Source organism: Electrona antarctica (assembly GCF_951216825.1).
Source record: "Electrona antarctica genome assembly, chromosome: 22".
NCBI classification, from domain to species: Eukaryota; Metazoa; Chordata; class Actinopteri; order Myctophiformes; family Myctophidae; genus Electrona; species Electrona antarctica.
In genome coordinates, this window is record NC_136805.1 from 36,492,678 (window position 1) to 36,518,692 (window position 26,015).

Consider the following 26,015-nt stretch of genomic DNA (forward strand, 5'->3'; position numbering starts at 1 on the left):
CCACATTATGCCCAAGGCCCATGCATGAGGAGCGTACACCCGGCAGGCACCCCCAAACTGTGCTGACGATGAGAGACTCATAACCCATTTTGACCTGAGATCAGATTCTTAAAAATGTCTTCTACATCCTGACAGTTTTCTGAAAAAGCTATGTTTCTATGTCAGTCGTTCTTCGATTTTTCAAAAATAGCAGACCTACAAGCTCGTAGCGCGCCACTCGGTGGCGCGCTATGAGCTTGTAGATCTGTTATTTTTCAATAGCTAAAGCATAACATAATGCTAACACCAAAATGGGTTCCCCGCCCAGAATGGGATAAATAATGGGATGGATTGCAAACAACGGACACATTTAAAACTGTGTTTTATTTGTATAGAAATATGTTCATGTCTTACATAGCTTTTTTGTAGTTATAAATTGTAAAAAGAAAGAATATTAACGCTATTAGCATTGCTAAGGATTCTCTCGAACAACAGAGGGAGAGTAGATCTCGCGACAGCCCCGGTGTTATTATTGTGTGAAATGTTTTAGCTGGTCAATATGCTCCCGCGTGCACACGCCACCCGTCGGTTAAAGAGCCAAACAAGGGGCTCTAATAATGGACAGTATAACCCTCAAAGAAGTCTCCATTTGTGTCATCATGTTACCCGGCATGTACTACTGAAGAACGTCAGCGAAAACATTCACTATTATTCCTAGTGCAGAGAATTTATACAAGCCTGCTGTGTATTCTCTCCATACCTATAGTACAAAGTCAGGTAGTCAGGCTATAACAGAGAAATGCTTCAAGACCCCCCGGCCGGCGTACAGTTCCTTCACTCGTCCACACCCTCCCTCCGTCCCCCCCCAAAACGCTCAACTTCCCATGTTCTCCTGAGATGAAGCCGACATACGGCACAGGGGTAAGGGAGGGAGGGAGGGAGGGAGGGGGGTGGTGGTGGTAGCTTCCAAACTACAGTAAGTCCCCAGTGGGGCCCCTGGGGTGGGAGGGGAGGGGCCCACAAAGCTCCTTATCGGTCTCTCCTTCAGACAAAGTCGAGGCAAGTGCTGGGGCAATCCCGCATTAGCTATCCACTTGCTTTGTCCTTTTTTTCCCCCCTCCAGACTCTTAAGCGTGGTTTTACCTACTGTAACCGCCCTATAGCGATCGACTTTCACAGTCCCCATGAAACCCCCCCACCGCCAGAGAGGAGGACGGGGGGGGGCGGCTCAGTTTCTCTCGATCTGATCGATGTCCAGCTCGCCTCCCAGCTGATACATGTCTTTCCGGGTGCTGCACAGCCCCGCCCACAGGGGCTCGTGGGCCTTCCCGTTGGACGATGACACGGCCGAGGTGTCGCCGCCGCCGCCGCCGTAGCCCACGGACGAGCCCCAGTCGTCCAGCTCCTCGATGGTGGGGTCCTCCGTGGCGACCTCGCTCCCGCCGTCGTCGTCGTCCTCTTTGGTGGGCAGGACGACGTCCTCGGCTCCCTGCTCGCTCACGGACGAGAAGTCCGACGTCTCGCATTGGCCGCCGGCGCTCCTGAGAGTGGGCGTGGCCTGGCTCGATGGACAGCCGTCTTCGCGGTCCGTGATCCCGGGACAGCTGAGGCTGTGGAAACTCCTCAGTTTCTGCGGAGAGAGAGAGACACAAAGGTCAGGCGGATCAGATTTAAGCGTTTTCACGTGGCTTCCCCGGGAAGACATGGCGAAACGTTCCGTTGACCCAACACTAAGAGTACAGTGAGCACAGCCTTTCCCAGTCCCTATTGTGTCTGTTGGCAGTTTCTACTAATGGTGTCCTTGGTGTTGAAACATTTGGACATAAAATACATATTTGTTCCTCCGTTCTAGATTGTTGCCAGTGACATCACGTCCTCCTCACTGGGACAAAGTCCACGGCTAACCACACGGCCATCTTTTTTTTAATACAATTGCTCTACTGTGCTCTTAGTACTGTATATGAGAGAGCAGTATACTTAATATACAGCGGAGCATGCATGTCCGCACACACACACGCACACGCACACACGCACGAAGTAACGAAGAACAGTACAAGTTTAGCCTGTCATTACACACTGGAACAACTGTTGGTTGGGGGGACGAGAGAGGCCATCTGAACAAAGTGTACAGCATCGTGGCTTCAGAGGGAACCCGAGCGGCCCTGTGGGCAGATATCCAGAGGACGGACATCACTCATGTCAAACCTTGTCGGCCCTGCCGGGGCCGGCCACCGCCTGCCGCACAATGGACGCATACATCTGGGGGAAGCCTGAGTAGCAGTAACAAATCCACATGTGCCCGGCGCGGCCTGCAGCAGGCGTGAATCGAGGCAACCGCGACAGCTGGACTCTGCCCGGACATGAGGCTCTGCCTCTGTGTTGTGGACCAGCAGCAGGGCTGGAATAGCGTGGAATAGACGCAGCAGCAGCTGCTGTCACCCATGCATGCCTGACCGCTGCACTCTGTGTGGAGAATGGAGCCTCTATAAAACCCTCCACGATGGGACGGCTCTTATGCAACACCTTAGTAACGGGAGTGATGGGAGTTCACCGGGGCTGCGGCAGCAGCCCACGCTGAACGGTGTAAAGTAACTAGAAGTGCATGTACTCTACTGTAGTTAAAGTACAGTTTTGAGGTATTTGTACTTTACTTGAGTTATGTTCAATTTCCATTACTTTTTACTTCTACTCCACTACATCTCAGAGGCAAATATTGTACTTTTAGACTTTGATTATTATTACAAAACATACACTGTATAGCCCTGTATATGTATATATATTTCGGCCATAGACTCATCGTGAGCTTGTGGATTTGCTGTTTTCAAAAGATTTCTCTGTATTTGAAAACTTGCCTTCTTGTCTTGTCTTGCACGATGAGTACTTCTTAACTTTTAAGTACACTTTAAGTACATTTTTATGCTAATACTTTTGCACTTTTCCTCAAGTACGTAAGAATTCCAGACTTTTACTTCAAGGGGGGTCACTAGCACTGTGTTCACTCAGCTCAGGGTTAGCGTTGAAGGAACGTAGGGCTGAGGGAACACTGATACACTCAACATAGCGTACTGTATGTGCGTTATCACTCATCTACAGATCAAGCCCCCTCCCCCCTACAGATCAACCGGGGGTGGTGGGGTTTGGGGCTTGATCTGTAGATGTGCACCCTTTCCCACACACACCCCCTCGAGATGACTACTGAGCTCGCTAAACTATATAAGCAAGGATAAGGGGAGAGGGGACAGTGGAAACAAGTGATCCGTGTTCCCCCCAGCAGTCAGAAAGGGCCTCTGCATCGGGGCTGCAGATCAAAGGAGCCCAGCTGTTGTCCTTGGCACGACGCAAAGCGGGCACATTCATCGGCGCTGTGCAAGCAGCGCACAGCCAGCGCCACTGGCTGACCCACTCCAATGACTCCTCCACAGAGAGAGAGAGAGAGAGAGAGAGAGAGAGTCACCCACTCCAATGACTCCTCCACACAGAGAGAGAGAGAGAGAGAGAGAGAGAGAGAGAGTCACCCACTCCAATGACTCCTCCACAGAGAGAGAGAGAGAGAGAGAGAGAGAGAGACACCCACTCCAATGACTCCTCCACAGAGAGAGAGAGAGAGAGAGAGAGAGAGAGTCACCCACTCCAATGACTCCTCCACAGAGAGAGAGAGAGAGAGAGAGAGAGAGAGAGAGAGAGAGAGAGAGAGAGAGAGAGAGAGAGAGAGAGAGAGAGAGAGAGAGAGAGAGAGAGAGAGAGAGAGAGAGAGAGAGAGTCACCCACTCCAATGACTCCTCCACAGAGAGAGAGAGAGAGAGAGAGAGAGAGAGAGTCACCCACTCCAATGACTCCTCCACACAGAGAGAGAGAGAGAGAGAGTCACCCACTCCAATGACTCCTCCACAGAGAGAGAGAGAGAGAGAGAGAGAGACACCCACTCCAATGACTCCTCCACAGAGAGAGAGAGAGAGAGAGAGAGAGAGAGAGAGAGAGAGAGAGAGAGAGAGAGAGACACCCACTCCAATGACTCCTCCACAGAGAGAGAGAGAGAGAGACCCACTCCAATGACTCCTCCACAGAGAGAGAGAGAGTCACACACACCCTGGGAGCCCCGACTTGATGAAGTCCATGAATGGTCTGGCTTTAACAGAAACAATAATGTCACCACAAAAATGTGTTCAGATTGGATAAACTGAATACGTAAATGAAATCAGGTGGATGTCGGGATCCCCGTGGGAACGGCGTGACTTCGTGTTGGCCAGCCTGTGACTTCATTCGCTGTATCTATGACGTCAGTCGTCCGTGGCGCGTCATTATGGATCCCACTGCGGCTCTAGGCCAACCCCGCTGTGATTGACAGTTCTCATTTTTTTTGGAACTATGCCTCAACGTAACCCTAACCATTAGCCTAGCCTCACTAAAACTATACCTAAACCTAACCTTAACCTCAGTAAAACTATGCCTGCCCGGGAGCCAATCGGACGGGTCTATCCCAGAGCTGCGGTGGGATTCATAATCACGCGTCTAGGATGTATGACCCTCAAATGTGACTCCAAAGGTTTGAGCCCGATCCGAGACCCTTGGATTATAAAATGTATGAATAAAAATAAAGTATAAAAGTATGAAAAAAGTGGAATTAATGGACCACTTCACCACTTTTCAACCTATCTTCATATAATAGGTCCTCACTAATAATCATGAAAAAATGGCGCATTTTTTCCCTACTCGGTCTGTGTCTCATAGGAGGGCTGTGGGCAGTTCAGAAACCGTCTTCCAGTGACATCATCGATGGGGAATACAAGCTAATAGAAACTGCAGGCTTTCTAGTCCTGAAAAGTTGCAATGCGAAAATGGAAGCCATCGTTTTACATTTTTGTAAAAGAAATCTTGTTTAAAAAAAATCTGCCTAATGATGTTGTCACTGGAAGACGGTTTCTAAACTGCCCACAGCCCTCCTATGAGACACAGACTGAGTAGAACAAAATCGTGCCATTTTATCATGATTATTAGTGAGGACCTATTATATGAAGATAGGTTGAAAAGTGGTGAAGTGGTCCTTTAAGGTCTCCACACACCGGGCGCGAATCGGCTGCGAATACGGATTTTTAGCGGTTTATCGGTTTTCCGAAAAACGCGGCCGGTGTGCAACCACCTTTACTGTATGTCTGTGGCCTACTGGCAGTGTGCACACCAAATCTGCCGCAGATGGCGCAGCGGTTTGCGTGATTATCTCCTGAGAAACACACACACTGTAAAACAAATAACCGGCACGCAGGCAGGAACAGCCAAGATGATCTATAATCTATGAACGGCCACGACGGCACGTTATTAACACCGTGAGCAGCAAGGACGGAGTTCTCCGTTCAATCAATTAGTAACGCCCAGCGCTCAGGACGGAGATTGATAAAAAAAAAATATCGCATCGCTCCACAGTCTGGGAGCGTCTGTTGTGCAACATTCAATGTTATTTTCCGGTGGGACGTCATCGAAAATGCCCCCATTTTAGCCGACGAGACCGAAAATCTTAAAACGTGAATAACTCTTGATCTAAATCATTCCGTCCAATTGTAAGCAAAGATTATGTGTTAGGACGGCCCATCGTCGCTAGTCGCGTTAGAATTAATCACACCTCCCGTTGTCGTCGATCGCCTCGGGAGTGTTTTGGCTACATCAAGCTACTTCAGCCGCATCCGGGATAACATCCAGTCCGTCGCTAAATGTGCTCCGCTGCTATAAATCGCCGGGTGCTCTGATTTGAATGGATGAAATAACCCCGGGCGTTCGGGGTGTTAACGCATTTTGGGCGGGAACCCCTTCTGGTGTTAGCATTATGTTATGCTTTAGCTATTGAAAAATAGCAGATCTACAAGCTCATAGCGCGCCACCGAGTGGCGCGCTACGAGCTTGTAGGTCTGCTATTTTTGAAAAATCGAAGAACGACTGACATAGAAACATAGCTTTTTCAGAAAACTCAGGATGTAGAAGACATTTTTAGAATCTGATCTCAGGTCAAAATGGGTTAAAGGGAAGTCACAGGAGTAGTGCTGCAGGTTTACAGATCTGTGGCACCTATGATCCCCTTCCTCCTCCTAGCGTAGCACGGTGAAACGGAGAGCCCCGGTCTGAAAGTCACCTCAACCATAACGACCTTGGACGCTCCGTCAATAAAAAGCTTATCAATAGCTCATGAGGCACAGTTGTGGCGGCAATCCTACCCCAGCGAGCTGAATTTACAGAAATCAATATCTCTTTACCCTACACACATCCCCCACAACCCCCTTCCCCCTGCGCTGCGATCCATAATCCCCCCCCCCCCCCCACCACAGCTGCTCCACTTCCTGACATTCAGAGAGCCGCAGCCGGGCCACGCGCAGGGTAGCAGTTTCGTCCCTGGGTAAAAGTACACCGCCACGGGGCAACGCATCGGCACTTCGCCGTGTCATTGGTGTGGACAGGAGGACACTTTAGAGACGAGACTCAGCAGTGTGATCAATCTTTGAACAGAGGGGGGTGACTTTGGGGAGAAGTGGGAAGCCACGATGCGGCGCTTCCTTGTGCTCGTGCCTGATTTATATATACGTATAGTTGGGGTGCGCGGGCATCGTGCGCCAAGAATATCTGATCTATAAGCCAACGGGCTTGGTGCCTTGCATGGTTTCCGCCGCCATCGGTGTACGAATGTGTGTGTGAATGGGTGAATGTAATGCACAATCTATGTAAAGCGCCTTGGATAAAAGGCGCTATATAAATGCACCATTTACCATTCACAGTGCGTCGCGTTGGCGACACATGGTGAGCTTGTAGATTGGCTATTTTTGGCTTAAGGTGGCGAACAGCTGCCGGACAAAGAAATGGTGTTCTAATATTTGAGTAGTCCACTGATCTGGATCCACTGCTGGCTCCCTCTGAACTGTGTCGCGAGTGAATGCTTTAGAGTTCTGTACTTTTAAACTTCCTGTGCTCGCTAAAAGCCAAGCATGGTACAGTCGTTCAACCGACCGGCCAGAAATCCCCCTTTGGTTTGGCCACTATTTGGGCCAGGACCTTGGCGAGTCGTTTTCCCCCACAGCTTGCCTCAAAACCAGACCCACTTGAAGGGAATTGAATGGGGGGGCGCGGGGGAGGGGGTCTTGCGGACAATACAAAGCATGGGCCTGAGGTCTACTAACTAAAGGCAAATCATAATATTTCAAATGTACTACTAAATACAAACGCCATCTTTCTTCACGTTTCAAAGGCAGGAGTCTCCGCCGCAGCGCCACGGGGATCTGAAGCACTGTGATGATGGAACAGCAGGCAGGATGGAACCAGAGCTAACAAACTCAAAGACCCCGAAAGGTTTCCTCTGTGAAAATATTGACGTTGCCACATCGAACAAGCCTGTGTCTTCATGCTGACCTCCTCCCTATTTTGGTATGTGTGTGTCTGTGACTGTGTGACTGTGTGTGTGTGTGTGTGCGCGTGCGTGCGTGCACGTTGCTGCTCGATGTGTCACGCCGACACTGTTAAGACGTCGCTGAACTCTGGGCGACTTTAACAGGAGGGCCAAGTCCAGCCGTGTGTTTATGACCCAGTCAGTGAACGTGTGAAACATTACTGTGTGCGTGTCTGTGTGTGACTGTGTGTGTGTGTGTGTGTGTGTGTGGTGCGCTTATATGAGGCAGAACAGACACAAGCCTGCCAGGATGTGCGGCGGCCAGAACAGGTTTGAGGTTTGCCGGGTTGAACGATGGGGTTCACTTCAAAATGTGGACCGGACTCGACTGAAGTTCCTCGGCTCGGTGAAAAGCACAAGGAAGGAAGATCAAGTGCAAACGCACCGAGCCAATCCCCACGGCGCCGTCCCTTTGTGAACGGAACTCATCCGTCGCGTGACGTTAACCGAGCCCTCTGCTGACACTGTGGATCTCAATAAACCATTAGTTGCTCCCAGCAACACAAATCATTGAAGGGCATGCTTTACCCCTCCCTCTCTCTTTTCTCTCCTAGTCGGCAAGTGTAAACACACACACACAGACACACACACACACACACACACACACACACACACACACACACACACACACACACACACCCGCATAAAGGAATGTGACCCAGAAATGGCCTGCATGACACATCACATTCATTTAATGATAGCGCCTGCAGAAACACTTTGAGGGTGTGGGAAAAGGGGGGTGGGGGGGTGCGGGACGTGACACAATATGTGTGACCTTTTGTCGCGTTTGTTTGTTTATCCAACACGGAAGGAACAAATTGCCACAAACCAGCTCTGGCGAGCGAGACTGATTGAGGTGCCGGCGTGTCCAGCACATGCATGGCTGGACGCAGTGTTGTTTTTGGCAGCAAGTTTTAGTCGTGGTCTGGAATAGTTTTAATTTCGTTTTAGTCACCTGGAATGTGTTGGTGTTGGAGTCTGGTTTTAGTCGACTAAATCTACAGTTTAGTCGACTAAAATGTATTTCGGAGGTGCCTTGATGGTGTCGTAATGACTGATTTTACACTTGCTGAAAATAGCCGATCTACAAGCTCACAACGTGTCGCAGCGCGACGCGCTGTGAGCTTGTAGATCTGCTATTTTCAGCATGCAACCATTAAGTGTAAAATGACTCATACTGGATCTCTTGTCCACTAGTCCCCTTCCTAGCATTTTAGTCTAGTTTTTAGCTGTTGATGAAATTGTCATACATTTAGTCTTAGTTTTAGTCACCATAGCTTAGTTTTCGTTTTAGCTTCCATTTAGTTTTCCGCGGCTACACGATAATCCACGACCACGAGACATGGAACTATACGACTTCAGTAGATTATCACATGTCACGGAAGATGACACGTGAAATGTGGGCCAGAAGAGTCAAGACAGTCTAGACACATGTGGTGAATTATATAACATGCTTATTGCTAAGGTACAGTAATAAATACAGTAGTGGTGGCTCAAACAGAACTGATAATCACATGATACTAAAAGGGGATTCACAGCATATACAGTATATACTGTTTAAACGTAATGACCATGCAGTCAGTGGCATGGTGGAATGAATATGATTCATATTTCGCCTCATGACCATCTACTTACTTTATGGTCATGCTATGCTATCCATGCTATGTGATGTTTTAGTTTGGTTTATTGATCTCGCTCATGGTTTATCACCGATCTTTCAAGTTGTCCTTCAGGTATATTGAATGCCTCACTGCTTATAGCTGCTGCCAGGACAAGCCTTTAACGCAGTGGTTCTCAACCAGTGGTCCGGGGACCACCAGTGGTAAAATGGTAAATGGTGCATTTATATAGCGCCTTTATCCAAGGCGCTTTACATAGATTGTGCATTACATTCACCCATTCACACACATTCATACACTGATGGCGGCGGAAACCATGCAAGGAACCAACCAGCACATCAGGAGCAATTAGGGGTTCAGTGTCTTGCTCAAGGACACTTCGACACTAACTCTGGGGGAGCCCGGGTTCGAACTGGCGACCTTGCGGTTACCATCCGGAGACTCTACCCCTGAGCCACCGCCACCACCCATCCTTGAGGGGGTTCCAGGTGGGTGGTCCCCAGCTAATTGATGGAGAGTTGGTGGTAACCAAATTGACCCTTATAGATCTTTAACTCTGGAGAGTGTAAAATGAAAACATCTGCATTACTTAAGTTAATTTGCTATCTCTCCTATGGTACCAACATCAATACAGCATGGAAATGTGTCTGCCTATATATTCTTTAGTTTTGGCCGGATCTGCAAGGCTAAGTCCCATCAAATGGTGGCTCAAGTGTTGAATAAATAATGGGCCTTGATATGAAAAGGATTGAAAACCACTGCTGCTAAACCCATTTTGACCTGAGATCAGATTCTAAAAATGTCTTCTACATCCTGACAGTTTTCTGAAAAAGCTATGTTTCTATGTCAGTCGTTCTTCGATTTTTCAAAAATAGCAGACCTACAAGCTCATAGCGTGCCACCGAGTGGCGCGCTATGAGCTTGTAGATCTGCTATTTTTCAATAGCTAAAGCATAACATAATGCTAACACCAAAAGGGGTTCCCGCCCCAAAATGGGTTAATGTATAAAAGCAACAAGTTAAATACCAACCTGGGTCATCTTTGCCAGGTCCAGGGACGGCCGCTGCTTGTGCGTGTCGGCCGGTCTTCTGCGCTTCATGCCGATCTTCTTGTCGTTGAGGACGCAGGGCTGCGAGCGGCTCCGGGCCAGACCTCCCTCGTGTCCGCCACGGCGCTCCAGCTCCGGGGTGGAGTCGGGCGAGCTGGCGGGCGACGGGAGGCAGATCTGTTCGTGAGAGAGGTAGAGGGTCTGCGCGGCGGCGGGGGGCTCCGAGGGAAACAGGGACACCATGGAGGAGGCGGTCAGGCTGACGAAGGCGGAGGAGGAGGCGGCGGGGCAGGCAGAGGGACGCTGGCCGAAGCCGTGCAGCTCCAGGGTGTTGGAGCGGGCGGGCAGGCTGAAGCTGGAGCTCCGCTGCATGGCGGGGAACCCCACCGGCGGGCCCCCGGGGCCGCCGCGCTGCACGCTGCCGCCGCTGTGACACCGCCGCTTCTCCACCGCCGTCCACACCCGCGAGCCCTGGGGCCGCCAGGCGGAGGAGGAGCGGCAGCCGCCCAGCTCGTCCGAGCACGACAGGGAGCGACACTGACGCTTGCTGGGCGGGGCGGTGGAGGGCGACGCGGCGGCGGCCGCCTCGGCCAGACTGAGGTCCTGCAGCAAGGTGGTGATGGCTCCCGGTGGCACCATGGCCGACGTCTCCAGGCCCCAGGGGGCCCTGGCGGGGCTCTGGTGGTGGATCTCGGTACAGGGCAGGACGTCCCACAGGCTCTCCAGGCTGGCGCCCACGGGCCTCTGCTGCTGCAGGGCGCAGCCTCGACGCACCTCAGGCCAACGACTCGTCTCTGGAAGCAACAAGTCACGCACAGGCCATTTAATGGAATGAACAACAAAGTACTCGGCCACAGTACTACATTTACTCATTTACAAGTGAAAGCTGCATAGTCACAATTTGTGTTAAGTTCACGGACACATCTGACCGGTAACCACAGGTGGAAGCATTTTATGCTTTAAGAGTTTGTGGAAAGTGGAAATTGTGTTCTATAAGGGCGATTCTAGAGGAATGGGGTCACCAAAGGCAGTAGGGTTCATCCTCAATGGAGCATGAAGGTGCACAGCAAATCCCATGCTAATGTTCCAACACGGATTATTATCAAACACGGATTAGTTTTGGGGTTGAGAGAACCACTGTTGCTACAGCTATACAGGACATGGAGAAGGCCCACTGACTGCACTTCTGCTCCAGCAGATAGAGAGGCATTGGAACGGCCATTACACAAAGACAGACTGCTGTGGCTTTTGGTCAGGTCGCCGGTGTCCTTTTTCATTGGCACAGCGTGCGTCGCATTGTGCACTCTGTCTGCACCTGCCACCTGGAGAGGAGCGGGCATCCAGTACAAGAATAACCCATTTAGGCCTGAGATCAGATTCTAAATTCTAAATGTCTGTTTGAAAATGACAGTTTTCTGAAAAAGCTGTTTCTATGTCAGTCGTTCTTCGATTTTTCAAAAATAGCAGACCTACAAGCTCGTAGCGCGCCACTCGGTGGCGCGCTATGAGCTTGTAGATCTGATATTTTTCAATAGCTAAAGCATAACATAATGCTAACACCAAAAGGGGTTCCCGCCCAAAATGGGATAAATAACCCCCCCCCCCCCCCCTCCTGCTGGAACCAAGTAGCTGCACAGTGCACACCAGCAGTCTCACAGTCACCACCACAGCTGATATGATTGGGGAGAGGGAATGGGACTCTATTTCAGCCCTATGTTATGGCAATCATAAATACTGTATTTTGGCATTCACTGTATTTACCGTGTGTGCGTGTGCGTGTGTGTGTGTGTGTGTGTGTGTGGTGTGCCAGTGAGCACGTACATCTGTTTATACAAGGGCCCTTTATCAGAGACTTCTCCAGGTAACTGGGGGTTATCTATTTGCCAGTAACCGAACACTCTACCAGCACCATGGATTGGATATCATGCTTTATGTATTCTTCTTTTTTTAATATTTATTCTCTCTCTCTCTCTCTCTCTCTCTGTCTCTCTCTCTTTAATTACAAACAGTATTATCATTATCTGTGTGATGCCACATCAGCAGCTGCTCCACATTAAGTCGTTCTGTGGGGTGCTGCTGGAGGTGATTGGTTAGCCAAGTAAAGTCGACCAGCTGCTTAAGATCTGCTTATACTCATAAAGAGCTAATGGCGAAATTGGACCGCGCCATGTTCCTTCTGCACTACGACAGGAGGGGCAGGGCTTTATTAGTTTAAAAGAAATGTATATTTAGGTTTTTGAAGGAATTCGTTTTTTGTCATAGTTCAGTTGTGTTGTATTTTCATGAGTTTATTATTGGTTGCTGGTGTGTAATGTTATCTGTAGTCACTTGTTTAAATCTTCGTCTATCCCACTTTGTGTTAAAGAGTGGAGTGATCGTCACGCTCGTATCTCATTTTGGTTAGGTCGGCTGTGCTATTCAGTTATTTTGTGTTGACCTATAATTTGTTTTGATAATCTGAAGAAATACTCAAGTCTCCCTGCATGGGTCTCTCTTGCCAACCAACTCGGTCGCTGACAATCTGACACGCAAACATTTCACTACTTGTACCTGTATATGAGTGAGAGACAAATAAAACACTCTTGAATCTGTTGGCCTGTTAGCAAGAACCACCCCTGGATTCAGCTAACCGTATCAGTCAGTGGCGTGCACAGATAGACACTAGGGGGTGCTAGAGCACCCCCTAGCACTTTTGGCAATGTGCCCTTTAAAAAAAAAAAAAACGTTTATTTTTATTTTTTTTGTATACAGTGTACACTGTACAGTATGTGGACCAAGGTGACATTGATCAATTCTTGATAAAAAATGCTTCTAATATATTATTTAGGCCCCAAAATCTATAAATCTCACACTATTAAGGCAACCGGCCGGTTCCACACGCTGCACAAGGTGCCCTTTTTTTCACTTGAGCACCTGCCCCTCTAAATGTCTGTGCACGCCACTGCGTATCAGTCATGTTGTCAGATCCCCCACGAGGCCACGGCCCACTCCTGGTATGCAAAAGGTCTATTCTTCTCCACTGGTGATAAAAATCCCTGGCTCCAAATGCCATGGACATGGGCATGGCGGAGAACAAAGCCGGTCTGATCAACACCTACTGTGTTAACGATGGGGTGTGTGTGCTTGGAGAGAGGACCTTGCCAGTGTCCGTGCCAAGGTCCAGCCAACGCAAAACGCCATTTATCTCCCAACGAGCCACAACGAGTGTCAAGTTCTAAGATTGGTGACTGTTAAAACTACTGACAATGGATGGTGAGGCGGAATAATAATTAAATTCACTAGCCGCTGATGTAGACTTCGTCGAACGCAGTGGTGGAAATGTAAAAGTATCTACTGCAATGCAGAAATACTCTGTTAAGTAAAAGTCCGGTGTTCAAAATGTACTTGGGTAAAATTACAAAAGTATTGGCATCAGAATGTACTTAAAGTACCAAAAATAAAAGTAAATGTAATGTGAAAATAGCAGATTATATGGGAACAAAGTGGTTTATGCATGGTTTTGTAATAATAATCTACAAAGTAACTAGTAAGTAGGCTAACTAAAGTTTTCAAATAATTGTAGTGGAGTAAAATCACTATTTGCCCCTGAGATGTACAAGTAACAGTATTTAAAATTGGGAATACTCCAGTAAAGTAAACATTCATCAGATGTGTAGTACATTTCCACCCCACGTCATACGACAAATAGAGAAAGTAGCATTTTCTCCACTCAGGACGGGAACCCCTTTTGGTGTTTTAAGCATTATGTTATTTATACTTTAGCTGTTGAAAAATAGCAGATCTACACAAGCTCATAGCTCGACACTGAGTGCCGCGCTACGAGCTTATAGATCAAATTTTTGAATATATATTCTTTCAGAGCGAACGTTTTGAACTCAAATCTTTGCTTCCGGGGGGGGGGGGGGGTCCCTGGAACAACATGTTTTCTGGATGGGGGTCCGAATACAGATGATTCTGGGGGTCCTTGACATGAAAAAGGTTGAGCACCACTGTCATAGAAACACAGGTTTTTTTCAGAAAAGACATTCATTTAGAATTGGCCTCAGGTCTAAATGGGTTAACTACCGTACATGCCCAGAATAGTGACGGCGGGTTGGTGGCAGTTGAAAGGGCATCGGTAACAAGGTGACGACATGCCAGCGCCTCCCGCAGGAGCGCCGTGACTAATTCTAAGCTGTTAATTAATACGATAATGCACATTAATCTTGATGGGAGCACCTGTTAGACATGTTTGGCATAATAACATGCCTGGCCCAGGACCAGACGCAGCAGCAGGGAGAGGCAGGAATGGGTCTGAATAGGAGACACTGCCACCAGTGGTGGAGAGTCACTAAATAGATTTACTTAAGTACTGCACTTATAAGGGCAAGTTTGAGGTACTTTTGCTTTATTTTGAGTATTTATTAATTTTGCTTATACTTTATACCACTACATCTCAGAGGCAAATGTTGAACTTTTTACTACACTTTAGTCACTAGTTATTTTGCAGATTTCAATTATTATTATAAAACAAAACTTAACCACTTAAGCCCTATTGTATATACTTAGGCTATTTGAAAATAGTTGGTCCGCTATTTTAGATTTTTTTTAGTACTATTACTGTGGTACTGTACGTATAATTTGATGACAATACTTTTACTTAAAGGACCACTTCACCACTTTTCAACTTATCTTCATATAACTGGTCCTCACTAATAATCATGATAAAATGCCACCATTTTTTTCTACTCAGTCTGTGTCTCATAGGAGGGCTGTGGGCAGTTCAGAAACCCGTCCACCAGTGACATAATCTTTAGGCAGATATTATAAATTATGCCATTTTATCATGATTATTATTGATAAAGGTTGAAAAGTGGTGAAGTGGTCCTTTAAGTAAAAGTTTGAATACAGGCTTTTTTTTAATATAACAGTATTTTTATATTGGGGCATTTCTACTTTTACTTAAGTAAAATATCTGTGTATTTCTTCCGCTACTGACTGAGGTATAGCGCTGTCGCTACTCGCTATACGCCTGGCTTCTGTAGGCCTCCGCCAACCGCTGACAGATATCACAAACACAATATGAACACTGTTGAGGGATATTCAAGCAATAACACTCGAATCTCCATTTCACGAAGAGTGGAAAAAAGGCCATTTACATTCCCGAAGACCACGCTGTTAAATGGAGATCGAGTATAGTATATTACCATCCTTTAATACTGTATATTAGTGTCAGGAAAAAAGTACGGAATGATGCCTGTGCTCATTATGATGATGAATTAACCCAATTTATACTCGGTAGTACGTTTGGTGTTGCTTTACGAAAAAGAACAGATCTCTATAGTACAGTACAAGCTTACAATGTGTTGCATTGCAGCTTGTTGATCTGTTCTGTTTGGCGAGCAACAATGTCACGAGATGGACTGTCTTTAAATTAAGCGTTTTATGCTGACGGATCTGTAACTTGTCCTAACAGTTGAGGGTTAAGCTGGGGAAGAAATTATGGGTTGATAATTGAATCATCAGGGGTCATAGACTAGTCTCTCTCTTACCCATGAGTCCGCAGGAGAAGAGGGTAGTCCCCTGGCTCATGGTCTGTGCCTGGAACTGTGGAAAGAGCAGAAAAGCATTGCATTGTCAACAAAACACAATATACGGTGGGTTTGCACACAATGTATATACAGGAACGGAGGTTCTGGCGTCAACCAGCAATGCTGTGTTAAAAAGAACATAGTCACACAAACGTACAGTCTATAAACCACATTTGAAATTGAGTGATAGTCTATACATCCAGTAAATGTGCCCTAGCTGTGAGCTGATGTGTGCCAAGGACTAGTAACAACATAGAGAGAGAGAGAGAGAGAGAGAGAGAGAGAGAGAGAGCTACAGCAGAAAAATAACCTCTGACTCTCAGGCCCAAGCATGGTGACTTCATTTCACGTGGCTGCGAGGGCAAACTCAGTCCACGTTACTTTGGGGGGGAAAGAATCTTTGTTTTGTTTTTTATGTTTTATCCCACAATTTTGTAATCCATTTTTTTAACCCAGTGTCAATTATCTAATGTAATCCTGGGCGCTACACTTCCTCTGCCAACCTGGGGGGGGCAGCGGACTGACCTCATGCCTCCTTCTATGCATGAAGAGTCCAAGCTGCTTCTTTTCACCCGACAGGGGAGAGTTTCCCCGGCCGGACGTAGCGCGTGGAAGGAACACGTTATTCCGACCAGTTCCTTTCCCCTCCATCGGGCGCCCCCCCGGCTGGCCAGGGGGAGGTAGTTTAGAGACCAGGATTACGGCATGTTTTTGTGAGGGTATACCTACCCTAGGGGACACGGGGAGAACATGCAAACTCCACACAGGGGAAAGAATCTTGCACAAATCGCTAAGCAGAGGTTCCTACGGTCGGTGTGCAATCCCGATTGTAAAGTGAGTCATAGTTGCCCTGTCCTGGTGAACCTCTGAAATGCTCCGTTGTTTTCCTGAGCATAGTGTGTGGAAAGCATGGAGGATTCAAACCAGATGACAAGGCCGCAGCGATGACAAGTGGGAGCTATCATAATGCAATCATGACTAATAAACATCCTCATTGTCAAGTACGTAATGTCCAAGTAATGTTATAATTCGCCTTAACAGGACTTCCAGGGATTTTTTTTTAACCCATTTTGACCTGAGATCAGATTCTAAAAATGTCTTCTACATCCTGACAGTTTTCTGAAAAAGCTATGTTTCTATGTCAGTCGTTCTTTCGATTTTTCAAAAATAGCAGATCTACAAGCTCGTAGATCTGCTATTTTTCAATAGCTAAAGCATAACATAATGCTAACACCAAAAGGGGTTCCCGCCCAAAATGGGTTAATAAGCCGTTGCTTTATGGGTTTCCCAGCAAATTTGACTTGTTGCGAGAAATTAAGTCGATTAGTGGAAGGCTTACAGTACGCCATCAAAGGCAGTTTCTGTAATTGTAGTCGAATTCTGTCTTTGCCAAAAATGGGACAATACATTATACAGTCATAAAACCGCTGTGGAATGATGGATGTGAGTTTTTCTTAATGCAAAACAGCAGCAGGTTGTGTCCTCCCAAACCCCTTGACAACATAGTTGAGGCCCTGCTGGCAGAAGGACGCGTAAACATGCAATCAGACGTTGAACACAAAACCCGACACAGTTCATACATGGAGGAAGAGAAAAAACAATCTCACCGGGCCCAAATCCAGCCGCTTGGACGCTACATCGTCGACACCCTTTTTTTCCAGTGTTTTCTTGTAAATGATCACCATGGCAACACACATCTTTGCCACAAGCCATTCCAGTGTGGGCGAACGAGTTTGGAGGCCATCTCGACGGGCATTACTCTCTCTCTCTCTCTCTCTCTCACACACACACACACACACACACACACACACACACACACACGCTCGCGTGCCTTTGGCTCTTCCAGGAATGTGCTTCACTCCACAGGCCTAGTCCTGCGCAGACGAAAGTAAAAAGACAAGAGAGATTATACTTTAGGACGTTTCTGTCGAATTCATTTAAGTTTTCCATGTAAGGAAAGCGTTGGGTCTACTAGCATTGTGGGGGGAATGGTTCCTGGGGGTGGTCTGGCTACACAAACACAGCGCCGAGGCAGGGCAGGCCTAGAGAACCAAGGTTCTCTTATGCTCAGCCAGCGTGCACACACACACACACACACACACACACAGTCACACACACACACACACACACACACACACACAGAGATACCTCAGTGTCTGAGCATTTGAGGTCTACTCTTCCCTCTATACCACCAGCATTTGCTAAACTCTTGAGCAGCTACCAAAGTGTGCGTCTGATGAGGAAAGTGGAAAAGTCAAGGGAGGTCCGTGTGGTTTGACAAGAAGATCCTTTAATTCTCAAGTGGGCGAGCAAAATGCTCCCCGCAAGAGTGTGAAAAATAAATAAAAATATACAGTCAGTCAGTGTGACAGTGCGTGACCGCAGTCTGTCATCATCGGCACGGCATCAATAGGCGTGGAAGATGAACTGGGATAAACTGCGAGATCTCACTTCCCTGTGTTGTCGCCCTCGCTGTTGTCGCCGAATGTGCGAACTCAAAACCTTGTTTTTTTGGGGGTTTTTTTATACCTCTCACCCTTCCACTCGGGGACGGATTACCGTCTGCCCGAGTTTCCTCAAAGCGCTGCTCCCCCGTGCTGGGAGCGCGTAGCGGAGCAAAGTCAAAGTTGTGTAATTGAATCCTCAGGGGCTGGCTGGGAATAGCATGCGTGACCTTGCGGTTATCAAAACAACCCTCTTCGCATTAGTGCCGCGCCGATTGCAGTAAAACAGCTGATTAGCCACAGATGTGAATCTATGGAGCATAATCGCTGTGTAGATGATTACACTAGCACCTGACAGATTAGGCTCACACGGTCAGGTAAGAACACCCCATAGGGGCCAGGGGAACGGACGATGGAACGTTTTTGTTTTTTTTGGGGTGGTACTAACTAGGATCAGAGAGGAGTCGGGAGGGGCTGCCTGGCGACCGGCCGGGGCTAAATGACAGAACAACTGCAGTGAGAGGGAGAGGGAGAGGGGGGGGAGTGAAAAAAAAAGGAAAACAATGAGAGAACTAGAAAGAACAGACGATGTCTGCGGAACAAAAGGGTGCAGTGTACAGATGATGAGACACCGTGGGAAACAAAAGAGGTGACATCAGAGAGGGGTGAAAGAAAAGAAAAACTGCATCACAAGACCCTGAGTGGGTGACGGACGGACGGGCTGGTTGGCTGGCTGGCTGGCTGGCTGGCTGGCTGGCTGACTGACTGACTGACTGACTGACTGGTTGGCTGGCTGACTGGCTGGCTGACTGACTGACTGACTGACTGGCTGGCTGGCTGGCTGACTGGCTGGCTGGCTGACTGACCATACAGTTCAGGGACACCAGTAAGTGCCTTAACTAACTTGTGGCCTCTGTGAATACAATGCGACAGATCAAAGGGTAGTGCAAAGCCTAAACTATGTGTGAACATTAAACACAGCACTGTGTTCTTCTCAATCATGGGTAACTAATAGACATACTGGAGTGGAGGAAATGGTCAAATTAGCCCCTCTTTAACCCATTAAGACCCGAGGCCCATTCTACAAATTCCTTCTAAATCAGTAGTTCAAGATTATTTTTTCCAAAAATGGCAGATGTGCAAGCTCGCAGCACGGCAGGAAGTGGCGTGCCGTGAGCTTGTATATCTGCTATTTTTTTGAATAAGCAACGCAAAAACACGCACACACTATTATTTCAATTGCATTACGCAAAGCATTATCACGCCGTCCAGTGACAATGCATTGCAGTCTTGTTTTTCTGCTCTGATATAATAAAGACCTCTTTTTATCCCCCTTTTGTTTCCGGGACGGTCCAAACTATTTTTCTCATTGCCATCAATCTCAGGTGACCACATCTCTTACTTTTTTTCCCTCCGCCATTCCCCAAACTTGAACCACAAGCTTCAGTGAGAGAGGCTGAGAGGAGAACATGAATTATAGACGCTCCCCAGATTGTGTGACACAATCTAAACAACGCAGAATTAGCACAGCGCTAACCTAGGCCGCCCCATAAGCGTACATGCTTTTGAAACCCATTCAAAACCCAGCGTGGCAGTTTATGAATGGAAAACTGTGTGTTGAGAAACACTCCTTGGGGTTTGGCAGAGGCCTAATGCTCTCTCATGCACACACGGGCGAAACTGTACTGCACGGCAAAAAGAAAAACAACACACGAGAGACATACCGAGACATGCTCCTTGGGCTGCAGGGCTGCCCGGTGGTTTACAACCCCAAGAGCTCTTGCTTCATACCACACTGTTGGGTTGGATGGTGCTGGGGGAGAATTACCCACAAGTCAACTAACCATGCAGTGTACTGTCTAGCTCACTGTTTCTCAACCAGCGGTCCACAAACCACAAGTTGTCCATATGGCCTAATTACGTACAGGTGGTCCAAGGGAATACAAGTTAAAATGTGTTTGTGTTTTTTTTACACATAGGTTTAAATAATATTTCAAAAGTCCATTGATTTTCTTTAACTAATAGGGGGGAGCTTGAAATATTGATTGTTGTTAAGGGCTTGATAGGGCTTGATACATTAGAAATGGCTGTGTAATGCATTCTTAAATGCCAACTAATTAATATATTGTTGTAGGGAGGGAGGTGAGGTGGATTGTTTGAAATATCTAATTGTCCAGACAGAGCTCCGAAGAAGTTCAGAACCACTGGTCTAGCTAGCTCATGCCAGATGATTATCTGTTTCTTGCCAAAGGGTCATTTCCACCCTTTTTCTGCTGTCACATCATCAGCCACAGCCCCCGTAACCACCACGCTGCACCTTATCTGGCATCAGTGAGAACCGTGCATCTTCCACAGGCTGATAGCTCTTTATCTGGGTCAGGGCAGCAGCCACCGTGAAAGCTGAGAAGCCTAATCTTTGCGTAGAGGAAGAGGGCTGTGGTGCCGTTCTCTGAGATCGGGACTCTCTGCTGCGCCACACGAAAGAAGAACAGCCCGTGCTCCTGTGTGACCTCAAATGTGACAGTGAGTGACCTTCTTCTCGTGAGGCTGCGTGCTTCGCTGCCATCTTGGTCTAGTTGACCAAGCTCCAGGGCTTCCTCTGTAATCGCTGCGAGGCTACAATGCATGGTTTGGAATGTAAAAAAGTTGCAACAGCAAGCTATGATAACACAGTGAGTGTAGGCCCTACTTTACAGTTGTGACATTTACATGCAATAACTCAAACAGATGGGTTTTTTTTCGTCTCAACTCAACAGACGTATAGCACTGTAATGTCAAATAGCCTTGATGACCCAGAATGGTGGGGCGGGGGAGGTGCAACGTCTAGAAAGTGTACAGGCTTTGAAACTAGACATCACACCAGGCTCCTAAATTGCATTCAACCCCCTAAAAGCTTTAAAATGCAATTGTCCAATTAGAGCAGCTTTTCTATACGTTGGCACAGACTGTTAATCCCTTGGGTTAGGACTACATTACATAAAGCTCTGGCAGCTTTGAGTCTGACTCTGACAATTACAGCCAATACTAATCCATCTTATGGCACTTATGTGAGCTAGTGGTAAACAACGTTGACATCATGTTCTACAAGTTCAAAAGTATAGGGTGCCGAGAAAGACTATAGGCCTATTTGCAAAGACACCCTAACATACTGTACTTGTGTGCAAATGCATATTCCATATGACCAGCTCAGTGGTCTTGTGGTTACAGTGTGGGAGGTTGGGATTCGATCCCCGGCCGGGTCATACCAAAGACTGTGGAAAGATGGGACCCAGTGCCTCCCTGCTTGGCACTCAATTAAGGGTTGGATTGGGGTCAGTCCCTGCGACATACTAGCGTCATGTCCAGGGGGTGTACTTGTACATTATCTCCAGGGGGTGTACTTGTACATCAAGCTGCCTCACGCTACAGAAACAGGAGATAGGCTCCTGCCCTATGGGCCTCATGGCTCGGCAAGGCTTACTTACTTATTCCGTAAAGTCTTTCATCGTCAGTATTCCAGATTAGAGACATAAAAGGAAGGTTTAATTTTTTTTTCTCCATCGACATTCCTGCAACTGTATGACAGACAGTTGGATTTTTCTCCGTGGCTCTGAACAATCTCAGGATTGTGACCTTCTCCGTAATCTGAGCATCTGCCGACCAGGCACCTGAGATGGCCTAACCCGAACCGAAACCCAACTCGGGGGATTTGGGCTCCTCTTCTTCTCCATCACTGGGATGCTTCAGAGAAGAATGCCCGGGTGAAAACTCATGCTCAAAACAAAACACAATCCCCAGGCGAGAAAAGGATGCACCTGGAAAGTTCCTGGAAAGTTGTCTCAAAGCTATTTGCACTCGTGGCCTTATATATATATACTTTGAGTAGTCATTCAAGGCATGTTCAACAAAAAAAATATATATATAGGTAACACAATTCCCGGGCGTATATATTTCGTATATATTTCAAAAATAGCAGCTCTACCAGCTCACAACGTGTCACATTGTGATGCATCGTGAGCTTGTAGATCTTCTATTTTCAAAGCTTGAAAAGCGGTTAATGATCCATTTCTGGACTCCTGCACACAAGCTGTTTCCCACATCATGGCGGTTGTTTGATGTTGTTGACAGAGTCAATCATAAAGTGCAAGACACTGCATGCGTGGGTGTGTGAAGAGCCACCGAGATGAGACAGCCAACGGGTTCTGCTTTCCCCCCCCCCTCCCACAGAGCAGATGCACATCATCATCATCGCCACTGAAACCGACGAGACGTGAGAGGTGTTCCCTTTTTGACACTCGAACATGTCTTTGTTAGCGGTGTCATCAATTAGTGTCCTTCCATAAAGGGGGGGGGGGGGGGGCAGACCAGACGCCATCTTGAGTTCCGCCGCGGCTGGCTGACTAAGTGAAAAGAAATGCATGAAGCTCATTATAGGGTGGGTGTAGGCCCCGGCACACAGCTGCATGTGTTTTCAGTTCACCCGAAAAAAAAATTGAGGCTATGTCAAAAGGGAAAGACATACTCTACATTTAAAGCAGTGTGTGAATAGTGAAAAATGAGCATGGGGCTGGGGAGGCTCAATAATGGTAACCAAGCTTGGGTTGAGGGCTTTGGGAAGGAGCCACGGTCTCAGAGGCATGCAGCTGCCCACTTACCATAAACACAAAGGCCTAGCGAGGCCTATGCGTGGCAGCCAAGGAGCCCTACTTTTTTTTTTCTTTTTTTTTTTTTAAAGATGCCCCGCTGTTTAATTATCTCATACATAATCACTTGCACTGTATACATTTGTTCGGGAACAAGAGGTTCCGTCGAGGTCTGTAAACATGTGCTTTGAGCGAATCCTGTCTCAGAGCAGGAGAGAAATGTTGTCCAGCTGAATGCAAAGTCGAACAAAAAGTCTCTTAATTACAATAGGGGGTCCGAGGGGACACGTCCCGGCACGTCCACGGCAGAAATATCTGTTGCACGTTAATAGGCCGAGAATAGGAATAAAGACACCTCCCGGGGGCCGGGATATTCTAGGCCTATTGGCATCTGATCAACGTCCCATCCCCCGCATGGTGCTTCCACTATACGCTCACACAGGAACTTCACAAAAACTAATCTAAAAACTAAACAAAAAAAAAAGAATCACTGCATGCCAACTTGGCATCCCTGTTTTGCGCATGTCATTATAGGTTAACTTTTTCAAAAATGTATTGTAAAAAACGCAAACAATATCAGAGCAATAGAGCATGGTTAAAGGTCTGTAATTAACCACATACGTTTGGCAATGTGATACATCAGATCTCATGTTTCAAAGTCAAAGACAGCTCTCTAAATATGTTCATCATATGAGGGAAAGAATGACGAGGAAAAAATCGTCTGTATTCTGATTGCCTGCTCGCTTGTCCCTTTACGCAGTTTTTTTTCTTTCTTTTCTTTTTTGCTGACTAATTTGCCAAATGGGAGGCCACTCCGTTTCTGGGATAAAGCTGCCCTGAAAACACAGATAGCACCAAGTAACCTGCAGTACAAACAGTCCCTTAAACCCCTTTTCCAAAATCCCTCATGAAAGGGAAATGAGTTTGGCAAGCAAATTGGTGTGACGGGAGCTCACAGAATGTTACACACAGGCTACAGAGCAAACAGGATTTTGAACTCAAGAAAAAGGCCACAAACTCCCACTGATGGCAAAATATGAATCACCATGCTTGCACAAGAAGTACGTTCGTTTGGCATGTCCACTGTATGTACCAGGAATCACACTGCCTGCCATGCAGCTGCTGGTCTGGCTGCATTGTACGTGTACATGTGACAACAAACACCTCGGTATGCATCTAATTGTATAGCCTTCTATGAGAGTAATGAGACTACTTTCCCCGAGACACTGCACCTAGCTTCAGGAAAGTTCTACCCAGAGATTATCACGATGGCCGCTGGCCCTTTAGCGAGCCCTTTTCTTTTGTGCTCTTGAGTGAGTATACCGAACAAACTGTTGGATTCTATGTCAGCCTTGACTGTCTTCATACCTGAGGCAAAGCTGGTTAGATGGAGATAACGATGACAGCATTCCTTTTAAACAGCAGCAACAACAACTGTACCCAAAAAAAAGCCCTAGAGCAACTAAATAGCCCAAATAACAAGGTCAAGTACAGTCCTATGCAGGCATGGAGACATGAATGGAAGGCTATAGCTTTTCCACAGCTAACATGACTACCCTGATAGTGGTAACCCATCTGGGTTGTAATACAAGACTTATAGGGACTATACCAACCCAAGTTCAGACCAGGCAGCTTGTACTATAAAGGTCAGACCATTAACAAGAAATGCTTCTGAAAGGAGGAGGGATTCTCATGAAGCAACATGTTGGAAATAATTGATAATCGACTTTAACATAAGTTAAGTTGATAACTGTTGAGAGAATGTTCACCCAGCTACTGCTGAAGTGTTGGTGTTAACAGAAAGCATACACAATTTAGTATATTCATTCATACAGTCACTGTTGATAGACTATACACACAATATATGTGTATAGAGTGGATATTATCCAGTATTGCAGTCACTGTTGATAGTCTGTCCAAATATGAATTCATATTCATTCATTCATAGACGGTACATTCATTCATATACTACTCAGTGTTGATAGACTGCATATATATCCACCTGCACTCACTGCATATTATTATTCATTCATATGCTTACTGGCGAAAGACGTACATAGATTATATTCATGTTTTCACAGTACAGTATGTAAGTTTTCTCTTATCTTTGTTTGATGGAGTCGACTCAACAATAAAAACCACTCCCACACTTTTATTACTAATTTGACTGATGCCTTTACGAGTCAGGCATACTTCTCCCTCTGGTTAAATCCAAGGATATCACACATTCTTATAATTCTATTCATACACGTATTCAGAATCTCCTCGTGTTGTTTTTTTTTGTAAAAACCTTATTTTCACAGCTGTACTGTGTTACTGTATATTACACACATTTTGACAACACTTTTACAAATAGAGAGAGACACTGTAGTAGGTACATTCATTCATTCATTCATTCATGTTGCTATCTGTTAATAAACTATCCACCCATATCATCACTATACTTTCACTGTTGGCAATAGCTGTATCTTCATTCATATTTCACCCTAGCCTACATGTATACTGTAATCCAAAACATGAAACAGAGTAAAGAAAGAAAGAAAGAAAGAAAGAAAGAAAGGGGAAAAAACTAAACTCCCATGCTGCAAACTGAGGAAGCTAACGTTAACCCCATGCAAGACAAAAGGGGACAAAGGCATTGGAAACATGGTGAAAGTTGCTAAAGCTAAAGTGAGTGCTATTACAACTTTATCACTACGAACGCTGTGCACTTTTCCCCGTTATAGCCTATACTATCGTGCATGTCTTGTCTGTTATTTCACTATTTCCAGTCACTAAACAACCGCATTGTTGCATGTGTACGCGAATCACGCCACTTTCACATCACACAACAAAGTATATAAGTCGCTGTTATAAGTTCAGACTAGTCTCAAATCTAGTTTAGAGCTGGACATGAAATGCTTCACGCTTTACAAGTTATATCCAGTTCCTATGGAATAGCACAGAGATAAATAAACACAATATAATTCGCATTCTTCGTTAACGACAACAGAACCAGACTTGCTTATATCACTCACAAGCATCAGGCTGATCAACATCTCGAGGAGGATCCAGCAGCGACTGTCGGACACACTGTAACCATCTTCAGATTCTTGTGCACGAAAGCAAAACAAGGCGTGAGCCGCCTGCGTTGCTGCTGCCTGCCTGCGAGCCAGACGCTCTGTGTGTAACTTATTGCGCTGCTGTACGTGTGTGAGTGTGTGCAGTGATGTGATGATGAGTGTGTGTGTGTTGTGTTTGTGTGTGTGTGTGTGTGCGTGCATGCGCGTGCATGCAACCAGCCCAGCTCCACACAACTACAACACTGCTGCC

General features: G+C 46.7%; 1 protein-coding gene across 1 annotated transcript; it reads right to left on the reverse strand.

The window, feature by feature from the left end:
* Nucleotides 1-344: 344 nt before the first annotated feature.
* fam53b (family with sequence similarity 53 member B) lies at nucleotides 345-26,015 on the reverse strand. The gene is made up of 5 exons (XM_079492767.1): nucleotides 25,721-26,015; nucleotides 17,245-17,511; nucleotides 15,599-15,653; nucleotides 10,050-10,861; nucleotides 345-1,609 (listed from the first exon to the last, which is right to left on the reverse strand). The coding sequence occupies exons 2-5, from the start codon at nucleotides 17,332-17,334 to the stop codon at nucleotides 1,208-1,210; spliced, it is 1,359 nt and encodes a 452-aa protein (XP_079348893.1). The 5' UTR covers nucleotides 17,335-17,511; nucleotides 25,721-26,015; the 3' UTR covers nucleotides 345-1,207.